Here is a 12691-nt window from a genome sequence, read left to right as displayed (position 1 = left end):
GAGGAGGGTGGAGCAGATAGGTGGGAAGGGAGGTAGGCAGGTGGGACAGGTCATGAGGATGGTGCTGAGCTGGAAGGTTGGAACTGGGGTAAGGTAGGGGGAGGGCAAATGAGGAAACTGGTGAAGTCCACATTGATGCCCTGGGGTTGGACAGTCCCAAGGCAGAAAATTAGGAGTTCTTCCTCCAGGTGTCATGTGGTTAAGGGAGTGGCAATGGAGGAGGCCCAGGACCTGCATGTCCTCGGCAGAGTGGGAGGGGAAATTGAAATGTTTGGCCACGAGCGGTGGGGTTGATTGGTGCGGGTGTCCCGGAGATGTTCCCTAAAGCGCTCTGCGAGGTGTCCAGTCTCCCCAATGTAAAGGCGACTGCGTCAGGAGTAATGGATATAGTAAATGACATGTGTGGAACTGCAGGTGGAATTTGATAGATGTGGGAGGCTCCTGCGGTGGCAAGCAAGGGTGCCAGGAATTGCAAAACCTGAGCCCTCCCCCCCCCCCCCCCCCCCCGACCTTCATCAGAGGCCACAAAGGAGCCTTCCACATCCTCTCTGACCTATCACCTTTACCCCCACCTCCATCCACCTATTGCACTCTCAGCTACCTTCTCCCCAGTCCCTCTCCCCTCCCATTTATATCTTTACCCCCGAGGCTCCCAGCCTTACTCCTGATGAAGGGCTTATGCCTGAAACATCGATTCTCCTGCTCCTCAGATGCTGCCTGACCTGCTGTTCTTTTCCAGCACCACACTCTCGACTCTGATCTCCAGCATCTGCAGTGCTCACTTTCTTCTGATCTGGCCTTCATGTGACTCCAGACCCAGCAATGTGGATGACTCTTAAGTACCCTTAGAAATCACCCGAGCGAGCCAGTAATTAGGGATGGACAATAATTGCTGGCCCAACCAGTACTGCCCACATCCCAAGAACAATTATAAAACTTCTCCCTGCTCTCCAATATGACATCAGCATCCACACAGTACCCCCTGCATTCTCTACCACTCTGACTCTGGTCGACTGTGTGAGTACCTCCATCCATTTGCTTACCTTTGGTAGCCTGATCTTCAGCCACCTTATCCACACTTGAATCCACTTCCTAAACCCTGTTTTTAATTCTGTCCCCTCAAAAATATTTTCAATGTTCACATTTATCTGTGTGCCTCTGGGAAGCACCTTGGACTGTTTTGTCCATGCTGAAGGCATGCTGTTGTTGTAAACGGTGAATCACTGGTGTTGGTGTTAAGCCTGGTAAATGCATGCACCTCTCTGTAACAAATTCACCAATGAGCAACTCATAAAGAAGGGAATGAATAGCAATACAAAAGCATTGTCATTATTACACCACTGTGTCTATTGAAATGGGAAGTACAGTTTTCACATGTTTATTGCCTTTCTTTAGCAAGTTCACTGGAAATTTCTTCTACGATTACATGATGGGGATTGAGTTTAATCCACGTATAGGAGCATGGTTTGACTTCAAGCTCTTCTTTAATGGTCGTCCTGGTATTGTCGCTTGGACTCTCATTAATCTTTCCTTTGCTGCGAAGCAACTAGAGCTGTATGGTCATGTGACAAATTCCATGATCTTGGTGAATGTGCTGCAGGTAATTATATTTTTGTATCTCCTTGGAAAAACTTTAAATAACCCAGGAATATGCCTGGGAACCCTACAGTGGAATGACACACTGGCAGACACTAATGTAAGGAAGTAATTAGTTTCAATGGTCTGATTTCACAGCAAAAGCACACAGAGACAGTTTATGATTCTGCTTGTATAAAGAATTTCCCGACTAATGACTGTGCTGGGAACAGAATTCATAACAACTTTTAAAGAAAAAGTAGATGAACATTTGAAAAGGATATGAGGAAGAGGCAAAGGAAATCCTTTTTGATATCTACATGCAGCTGTTTAGCAACTTTATTCGAAAACTAATTTCCAGAAATACGTTAATATCACCCAGCCTCACCTGCCACCTCTCCAAAACCATACACTCGCTCTAATTAATCTTGCATCTTGTGCAACATTTAGCATTCAATCATTCATTTTATGCCAGCTAAAGGCTGGGAAGTTCAAACTCATTGTTTGCAGTCCCCACTACATTCTCTAGTTTCTGACCTGTTTATAATCTAAAATCCTGAGTTTAGACTTGAGTCAACACTTACACTCCAGGAGAATCAACATTTCAGGATTCCTGATGAAGGGCTTATGTCCGAAATGTCAATTCTCCTGCTCCGCAGATGTTGCCTGACCTGCTGTGCTTTTCCAGCACCACACTCTCGACTTATTCCTGCTCATCCCTAATTGCCATTCAAGTGATATGCTTGCTCAGGCTGTTTCAGAGGGCAGTTAAGAGTCAACCACATTACTGTGGCTCTGGAGTCATATTAGGCCAGATTGGCTTCCCTCAGAGCCAGAAAGCATTTTACAACAATCAGTGATACTTTCATGGTCAGTATTTCTGAGAATAGCTTTCAGTTCCAGATTTATTAATTGAATTCAAATTCCACCAAGCATGATGAGAATTGAACCCCATGTCCCCAGGGCATTAGCTCGGGCTTCTGTATGACTAATCTATTGACCTTGCTACTGCATCACCATCTCCCCTATTCTGTAACATCGTGGGATCCTCTGAACTATCTCGTCTGGACTCTTGAACATCAATTTTAATTTGTCCGTCATTTCGGCCATGCCATTCCCAACCTCTGGAATTCTATCCCTAAACCTCCCACCTACGTCTCTCCTCTTTGAAGACCCTACATTTTTCAATATATGGCCTTATGTACCTTGGTGTCACCTTGGTATTATTTGATAACCATGATTGGTGAAGCACCTTGGGAAGTTTTACAATAGAATGCAGATTGTTTTTGTATGAAATGTTCATAAAGTGTCTCATAACTTGTTAACTGTTTTTCATGTGACAACTGTAAAATGAATGATTGACTATTTTTAGGCCATTTATGTGCTGGATTTCTTCTGGAATGAAGCGTGGTATCTGAAGACAATTGATATTTGCCATGACCATTTTGGCTGGTACCTGGGTTGGGGTGACTGTGTCTGGCTGCCATACCTTTACACTCTGCAGGTAACCTGATTTTAATTGATAGATATCAATAGATACTTTGCGCTCAGGTTTGTTTTCCAGGTGCACCTTAATAGAGGAGTTATAAATGCTACGACTTCTAACTCAAGCAGAATAATAAGCCAGGATTTATTAACATCTCCCAGAGCAGAGAGACAGAATATAGTAGCCAACACCCCTCATCCCCACAGCCCCGAAACCTGGTAATTGGCTCCTGATGTACACTCCCTGGACCTGTCTAAACTAGACATTGGCTGCTACTGATCAACCTAGCCCTCCCCAGGCCCACACTGCAATGTTAACCACCAATTACTGTCCACTTAGAGGCTTTACATCTCTGCTGCTGGGATTTATCACTGGCAGGATAGCCCGCAACAAGTGCCCAGTCTGGCAGCATGTGGGTGCAGGAAGTAGTATTTCCTTGATGGATCTCTGGAGCTCATACAGCAATTGCCCCCTGTCTAGCTTTCTCCAGTTCTCCTCCACCTCAATGAGTCCAAACCTACCCCTCTCCAACACCTTCTAAGCTTTGTCCCACAATTCCCTGACACTCAGACTCCAGCTCCTGGTGCTCAAGTGACCATTGTAGCCCGAGCCATGGAAATCCAGCTGGCACTGCCAAGGCTCGAGAGCTGCCAACAATTTAATGGGTCAGTGTCTCTGAGAAATAGATCCTGCCGTCACAATGAGGATGGGGGTCTTCTCTCTTGCTTGCTCGGTTTTCTGCTGGAGTGGCGGTGGAGTTGGCACACTCTTCTTCAGATGATGGGGGAGGAGGGAATTTAGCACTTGGTTAAAAACCACCCTCACTGATGCCCAGAAGTGAAAGTGACACAAGAAGAATTTACCCAAAAACTAAAGCACAAGTAGCAAGAGTTATGGAAATGAAAAATTGAAGAAAATGGATATTGTCCAGATCTTCTGGATTTGGACTTGTACAGCTTCAGGGTCTGAGGGGTCATGAATGGTGCCAAATATTAGTGAATATCCCCACTTTTGACCTTATGATGGAGGGAAGGTGATTGATGAAGTAGCTGAAAATGGCTGGGCCCAGGACACTGCCCAGAGGAGGTCTTACACCTGAGATGCCTGACCTTCAACAACCACGACCATCTTCCTTTCCAACAAATATTACTTCAGGAGAGAGATTTCCTCAGATGGATCCCACTTCCAGTTTCAATTTACTCTAGTTTTGCTAGGGCTCCTTAATGCCACACTCTGTCAAATGTGAAGCCTTGATGTGAAGGGCTGTCACTCTCACCGCCCCCCTGGAATTCAGCTCTTTTATCCATGTTTGAACCAAGGCTGTAATGAGGTCAAGAGCTGAGTGATCCTGGTGGAACCCAAACGAAGCATCAGTGAGCAGGTTATTGCTGAGCAGGTGCTGCTTGATAACACTGTTGATGACACATTGCATCAGTTTACTGCTGGTTGAGACTAGATTGCTCAGACAGTATGGATTTGTCCTGCTTTTTGTGTACAGGACATACCTGGACAATTTTCCATGTTGTTGGGTCATTCCAACATTGAAGCAGAACTGGAACTGCTTGGCCCCAGCAAGCCATTCAAAGTCAATTAAGTGTGGGTACCAAATATCCACATCTCAATAAATAATAAAAATATCAGTGGAATCCAATCTTTAGCACTCCGCACTCCTGAATCACCAAAATATGGTGTTTGAACCTGAGTTTGAACCTGCCCATAAAATGGCACCTCCTACATTTCAGCCACCCTCAGTGCTGCACTAGAGTGCTACATGATGCCTGTCTCCAGAATCTTCGGTTTGAATTGTGAGCGTTGCCAACTTAATGTCTCCGTTTGTTTTTAATGTTACGAGTGTAGAAAGATCATGAGCAGGTTCTGGGAGTCTTAGACAAACAGGGGGTCAGACACTGTACAAGTTCAAATTGACAAACGTTATTATCTCTGAGAGACATGTACTTCATCGGACACTTCTTTATCATTTTTAGTTTCCATTTGACATCATTAGTGATGCAGTCTAGCTATTAATGTAAACTATATGGAAAACCATATACCACAAGCAAATCACATTTACATGCTCAAACCCAGGAGGATTGTGTGCCAGATCAAGCCTCAAAAAGATGGGGGATTAACGATGTATTTCACACTTGATGCTGTTGTAATTGTGGAGAATATCTCTGCATGGATAATTCTGGCTCAGCAACTGTCATCATAAAGAACGGAAATTTTTTGTTTTCAATGTCACAGGGCCTGTACCTAGTCTACAACCCAGTACAACTCTCAACTCCCAGTGCATTCGGAGTGCTTCTCCTGGGACTGATTGGCTATTATATCTTCAGAATGACAAACCACCAGAAAGACCTCTTCAGACGCACAGATGGAAATTGCAAGATCTGGGGCAAGAAACCTGACTACATTGAATGCTCCTACTTATCCAATGATGGTAAAAAGCACCACAGTAAACTGATGATCTCTGGGTTCTGGGGCCTGGCTCGCCATTTTAACTACACTGGGGATCTCATGGGTTCACTATCCTACTGCTTGGCTTGTGGGTTTTCACACCTCCTGCCTTATTTCTATATCATCTACATGTCAATCTTGCTGGTCCATCGTTGTATTAGGGATGAACATCGCTGCTCAAGCAAGTATAACAAGGACTGGAGACATTATACTGATGCAGTGGCTTACCGCCTGATACCCAGAGTGTTTTAGGATGATTCACATCATCATTGTACAGTTTTCAGAAGCTCAGTTTCTTCAGCTAATGAAAGGTTTGCATCACAAATTCTGATTCACAAGTAAATGTTTTCATGGGCATAACAACTCATGTTCTGAACATAATAGAGGTCTGGTCACATTCAAAGAAGTGACCCATCCAATTTTAACAAACTTACCTGGCTTTCTTGTGTAAAATGACCTAAGTTAGACCAAAGTTTTCACCTGTCCTAATTATTTCATGTAATTTCATTTTTAAAATGCTATTGAGAATGACAGAATTTCAATTTCTGCAAGAGATATATGCTGAAAATTCACTCCTGTGCAGTTTTAGCACAGTTGTTAACCCGTTGATTTTAAGTGAGTTCATGATTATGGACAAGTAGCAAGACTTGTATCCTGTATATCACTTTTCATGGCATGCAGATGGTCCAAAGTACTTTGGGGGTGTTGAAGTACACTTGAAGTGAAGTCACTGGTTCAATTTTAAAAATGCAGCAACCAATTAGCAACAGACTCCCACCAACAGCAAAGGTAATGATTGGGTGTTGGTCCTCATAGAGATGTACAGCATTGAAACAGGCTCACTGGTCCAACTCGTCCATGCAACCTAATCTAGTCCCATTGGCCAGTATTTGACCCATATCGCTCTAAACCCTTCCTATTCATATACCCATTCAGATGCCTTTTAAATGTTGTAATGTGCCAGCCTCCACCATGTCCTCAGAAGTCTGAAAGAACACAACAAGCCAGGCAGCAGCAGGAGGGGGAGTTGGGTTACTCCCAAAACATCAACTTCTCCACCTCCTGATGCTGCCTGCCTTGCTGTGTTCTCCCAGCCTCCTGCCTGTCCCTCCTGATGCTGCCTGCCTTGCAGTGTTCTCCCAGCCTCCTGCCTGTCCCTCCTGATGCTGCCTGCCTTGCAGTGTTCTCCCAGCCTCCTGCCTGTCCCTCCTGATGCTGCCTGGCTTGCTGTGTCCTTCCAGCCTCCCACTTGTCTACCTGGGGTTCCAGCATCTGTAGTTTTATTATCTCCACCACCTCCTCAGGCACTTCATTTCATACACGCACCACCCTCTACATTAACAAACTTTCCCTTTTGGTCCTTTCTAAACCTTTCTCTTCTCACCTTAAACCTATACCCTCTTTTAGATGCCACTACCATCCCCCTTGACTATTCGCTCTCTCCAGGCTCCTAGTCATTTTCTAAATGTCTATATAAGGTCACCGTTCAGCCTGATGATTTTCAAAACAAATATTGGCCAGGACACGAAGGGCAACTCCTCTGATCACCAAATGAGCTCTCTTTAACCTGAATTTTAATGGTCAATTCAGCACCACTATTGCCAGCAATAGTAATTGGGTGTCAGGAAAGTACAGAACATCTGCCCAAAAGTCTCTCTTTATCTTCTTGATGCTATGTTAAGGAAACAAGTTCACACACCATCAAGCCAAGATGTATGCACAGTAAAAAAGCACAACTGCAAACACAATATGAAAAGGAATTGGACATGTGGCCTCTCAAGTCATTATTATTTAATATGGTCATGGTTGATCTTCTATCTCAGTTCTATTCTCCACCATAACCCAAAATAATATCCCTTGATTCCCTTAGTACCCAAACATTTATCAATCTTAAACTTGAATATATACTCAAGAAGTGGGTATCTATACCTTTCTGTGATTGGGAAGGTCATGGATTTGCAACCCTCTCAGTCTTCTGATTTGTGATGTCCATTCCGAGTTCTAAATAAATCACCTCTTATCCTAAGCCTCCAACCTCACAGGTCACCTCCACCAATTCCCACTGCACCCTAAACCCTCTCTCTCTCTCAGATCTCTTCCAATCAAACCCAACACCCACCCCACTGCCCACAATCCTCCCTTGCAGGTCTCCTCCACCCAACTAGGAGAAAGTGAGTAGTGCAGTTGCTGGAGATCAGAGTCAAGAGTGTTTTGCTGGAAAAGCACAGCAGTTCAGGCAGCATCCAAGGAGCTGGACAATCAACGTTTCTGGCACGTCGATTCTCTTGCTCTTCGGATGCTGCCTGACCTGCTGTGCTTTTCCAGCACCACACTCAAGTCCTCCACCCAACTGCAAATCCCCATCCCCACGCCCTCAATCCTCTCTCACAAGTCTCCTCCAACCAATCTCCCCCTATCCTCAATCCTCTCACAGATCTCCTCTCCCAATCGCCCCACTCCCTCAATTCTCTCACTGATCTCCTCCAGCCAACCCCCTGGCACCCCCACCCTCAATGCTGTCTCACAGGTCTCCTTTCCCAACCACCTGACTTCCTCAATCTTCTTTGACAGGTCCTGCTACAACCCACCACTCCCCTCAATCCACTCTCACAGGTCTCACTGAGGGGGGGTTACAACCATTTTAATGGCATCTTAGTGGGGAATCACTGGCCTATGCATTGGAACATTTACTCATCTTTTTTTAAAAAATTGCTTTTCTATTCTTCCTACCAACATGGATAATGTCACATTTCACCATATTAGACTTTGCAATCACACTCCCGTGCTCACCTGTCTATATTTGACAGTAGCCTCTATGTGTCCCCCTCCAGTTTATTCCCATTTATTGCAAACAGTATCCATTTATTCCCTCTGTAATGTATCAGTGAGCAAATTCTCAATCTAAGCTGATATTATTGGCCAAAGTACATGATAGAATCATGAAGTCCTACAGTACAGAAGGAGCCATTTGATTCATCTTGACTGCACTGGCTTCCAAATGAATGCCCCAACTCTGTAATCTGGTGTAACAGTCTTTTGTAGAGCATCGTGGACTCCAGTATCTTTTTCTTTTTTTAATGTAACCCATTCAAGAATGTAGTGTGATCCAAGCAAAGACATTTTCTTTTCAGAAAAATTACCTCACAATCCCCAAAAAATCATATTGGGAGATCTGCTGCATATAGCATTTGGGAAATAATTTTCAGTGGTGACAAAAGTGCTAGAATAGACAATAGGTGCAGGAATAGGCCATTCTGCCTTTTGAGCCAGCACCATTCATTATGATGATGGCTGATCATCCTCAATCAGTATCCTGTTCCTGCCTTATCCCCATAACCCTTGATTCCACAATCTTTAAGAGCTCTATCCAGGTCTTTCTTGAAAGTATCTAGGACTTGGCCTCCACTGTCTTCTGGGACAGAGCATTCCATACACCCACCACTCTCTGGGTGAAGAAGTTTCTCCTCAAATCTGTTCTAAGTGGTCTACCCCTTGTGTCCTCTGGTTTGGGACTCACCCATCAGCAGAAACATGCTTCCTGCCTCCAGAGTGTCCAATCTATTAATAATCTTATACGTCTCAATCAGATCCCCTCTCAGCCTTCTAAATTCAAGCGTATACAAGCCCAGTCGCTCCAATCTTTCAGCGTAAGGTAGTCCTGCCATTCCGGGAATTGACCTCGTGAATCTAGGCTGCACTCCATCAATAGCCAGAATGTCTTTCCTAAATTTGGAGACAAAACTGCGTACAATACTCCAGGTGCAGTCTCACCAGGGCCCTGTACAGCTGCAGAAGGACCTCTTTGCTTCTATACTCAATTCCTCTTGGTATGAAGGCCAGCATGCTATTAGCTTTCTTCACTACCTGCATGCTTGCTTTCACTGATGTACAAGAACACCCAGATCTCTCTGTACTGCCCCTTTACCTAACTTGACTCCACTTAGGTAGTAATCTGCTTTCCTGTTCTTGCCACCAAAGTGGATAACCACACATTTATCCACATTAATGTGCATCTGCCATGCATCTGTCCAATCACCTAGCCTGTCCACGTCACCCTGTATTCTCCTAACATCCTCCTCACATTTCACTCTGCCACCCAGCTTTGTGTCATCAGCAAAGTTCCTATTTTGGTCAGTTACATAGAGGGACCAAGCTATATCAGAGTGTGAAGTGGTCATATAAACCAGGAGTGGTTGCAAAGGACTAAGGAATTTTGCATTAGTATTGATTTAGCTCTGCACCCAAGTTTACTCAGAGGAAGAGAGAGCTCAGCCCCTCCCTCGTATGCTGTAGTTATCCATTAATAGCAAGTTATTACTAGAAATATTTTTGGAAAACTCTGAAGAATTTAACTTCTGTCTGCTGTTGTGGGGACATGTTGCTATGAAAGCTTGAAACTGCCCTAGTATGCAGGAATTGCAAACCTCAAAATGATTTACTGGTTATATTGAGCAGTTAACACCCATAACATTTTCACATGGAATCAGAGATTCTCAACATTCGGAATAATCAGACTGTTGTGTTTATTTTTATGACTGAATTTAGTTTCAATGTTACATCAAAACAAATATAAATACCAGCTTTTGCACAGAGACTACAAAGTTAGTTTATGGAAAACATCCTAAATGTGGAAAAAAATAACAAAAAAAGATCATATTATTCTGCCTGTTTATTTTTAATTGTATTAATTAAACATGTAGCTTGTTTCTGATATTTATAATTCTTGAAAACTACTGGAATTTATTTCATATTGTGATTATATTTTGATGGAAATTGTCCAACTGCCACACACACAAAACATTGTCTTACTCTCTCTTTCCCCCTCTCTCTCTCTCGCTCTCTCTATAAGAGTGCAGAGGTGGTTAGATAAACCTGGTGTTAGGTGATTTTTGACTTAGAAAATCTGAGTTCTTTAATACTGTTGAAATTCATTTAATAATTTTCGATTGCAGTATATTTATGCAAATACATAAAAATGTAGCAAACTGTCTCAAAATTCTGATATACTGCAAGTTAGAACCAGCTTCTGACTAATCTTTGTTTACTCAATGCTAACTAGTTCTATTACTAAATAAATCTTTGGCTTTGCAGTCATTTGTAAAATGATTTTGTTTCATTATATGTACATTTCATTGATGGAAATCAATAAAAGATTCTGATTGTACTTCTATTCTATAGTAACATCATCACAGATATGTGTGTCTTAACTAGCTCTTGCCATCATGGCGTCTTTTCTCCAGCATGACAACATTTTAGAATTTATTTTGATCTGTAGCATAATTTGAGCACCATTTTCAGAGGTTAAAAATTAAAATATTTGAAAATAAGCATTGGTAAGGCAGTAATAGTGAAGCAAAATACTGCAGATGCTGGAAATCTCTAATGAAACAGAAAATGCTGGAAGTACTCATCAGGTCTGGCAGTATCTGTGGATAAAGGAACTGAACATACAATTCAGGTCTGTGGCCTTTAAGGTCAGATGATAGGTCATAAATCTCAAACCTTTAGCTTGATCATCAATTTGGGATCAGAATCAAATGTCCAGATAATTTCCCTGTCTCAAACGCACACGCATTCTTAAAATGTAAAGCCCTAGTTAGGCTGTCAGAAATCTCAGCATCCAGTTAGTGGTACATTATCAGGGGGTGGGAGTCGTCTGCAGATCTTGAATGGCAAAGACAGATGGCAGCTATTATGGAGCCAGCTCCTGCCTTATGAAAGATAAGTGGCAGATCATTGGAGAAAGACCACACACAAAAGTGGAAATGGGGAGAGGATGACTTTGTCATGGAGTGATGGTGATAATGTGATGCTGTCACTGGACCAGTAATTCAGAGCCCAACCAAATGTTTTGGGAGCATTGTTTCCAATCCCATCAGGATAGCTAGTAAAATTTAAATTAATTAATTCACTGATTCACAAAGTAAAACTGGAATTGAAAGTCAGTCTGGTAAAATGGTCAGTGATCATCGTTGATAGTTATCTGTTCCACCAACCTTCTCAGAGGAAGGAAATCTGCTGTCTTCATCGGTTGTGTCCTACATGTGACTTCAGACCCACAGCAATGTGGTTGACTTGAACCACCCAATCAAATGTACCAAACTGTTGTAGAAAGTCAAAAGGAAACAAAATCAGAATTTTATATCAAATCGAAAGAAAATTGAGTGAGGTGAATTTTTTTGTCAAGAATGCTAGATACAAAGAATCTCACGGAGTGTGTCATGAATATGCTCAAAAGGTATTTTGATAGGGAAGTAAAGCAAAAGGAGAATGTGTTATTAATTGCAACACAGAGTGAAGAACGATTCTGAGTTGGACAACTCTCAAATTAAATTGGACATTCAGGATGTTCTCAAAATTTGGGATAAATTACTGAAGTTTTTTCAGTAAGAAAATCAAAATGACCTGAGAGAGTTATGACAATCGCTTGGAGAGATACGTGGGAATAAACCAGGAAGTATTAATCTAATTTGGCATTGACTAATTTGGCATGGTGGTTCAGTGGTTAGTGATGGTGCCTCACAGCACTAAGGACCCATCGTTTAATTCCACCTTGGGCAACTGTCTGTGGGCAGTTTGCACAGTCTCCTGGTGTCTGCATGGGTTTCCTCTGGGTGCTCTGGTTTCCTCTCACAGTCCAAAGATGTGAAGGTTAAGTGGATTGGCCATGCTAAATTGCCCTATAGTGTCTAGGGATGTGCAATATAGATGGATTAGCCATGGGAAATGCAGGGTTACAGGGATAGGGTGGGATGCTCTTTGGAAAGTCTGTGTGGACTTGATGGGCTGAGTGGTCTGCTTCTATTTATAGTGATTCTATGATTCTAATTATGCATAATGTAGATACAAGAAATGCTATTCCAATTAAACAACTGCCTTATAGGCTTAATGCTCCAAAATTGGCACAGGTTTGAAAAGCGATTGAGCACATGCTCAAAAACAATCACTGAAGAGGGAAGTATTACAGTTCCTGGGACTGGAGGCTTTTATCAAAAGTTAGTACTGAATTTTAGTATGTGGTTGCTCCACTAACTGACTTATTGCAGGAGTGGAGAAAATTTCAATGGACAAATTGATAAGGCTCATCGAACCTTGTTTTTAAAGGTTCGTCAACCACTGGGAATAACACTAACACTTTATCACCACGAGCAAAATTACCAAGTTTTGACCTTT

The 12691-nt window shown here is 42.7% G+C and overlaps 1 protein-coding gene across 5 annotated transcripts in view; it reads left to right on the top strand.

Annotated features, from left to right (window-relative positions):
* Positions 1 to 10682, top strand: part of dhcr7 (7-dehydrocholesterol reductase) — a 44128-nt gene extending 33446 nt beyond the window's left edge. For all 5 annotated transcript variants that reach the window (XM_072592795.1, XM_072592796.1, XM_072592800.1 and 2 more), the window contains exons 6-8: positions 1396 to 1600; positions 2948 to 3079; positions 5306 to 10682. In XM_072592795.1, coding sequence (XP_072448896.1) covers positions 1396 to 1600; positions 2948 to 3079; positions 5306 to 5770 — 802 coding nt within the window. In that variant the 3' untranslated portion in view covers positions 5771 to 10682. The remainder of the gene's footprint in view (positions 1 to 1395; positions 1601 to 2947; positions 3080 to 5305) is intronic.
* Positions 10683 to 12691: the final 2009 nt, after the last annotated feature.

This window comes from Chiloscyllium punctatum, chromosome 22, assembly GCF_047496795.1.
Source record: "Chiloscyllium punctatum isolate Juve2018m chromosome 22, sChiPun1.3, whole genome shotgun sequence".
NCBI classification, from domain to species: Eukaryota; Metazoa; Chordata; class Chondrichthyes; order Orectolobiformes; family Hemiscylliidae; genus Chiloscyllium; species Chiloscyllium punctatum.
This window is presented reverse-complemented; position numbering and strand designations above follow the sequence as displayed.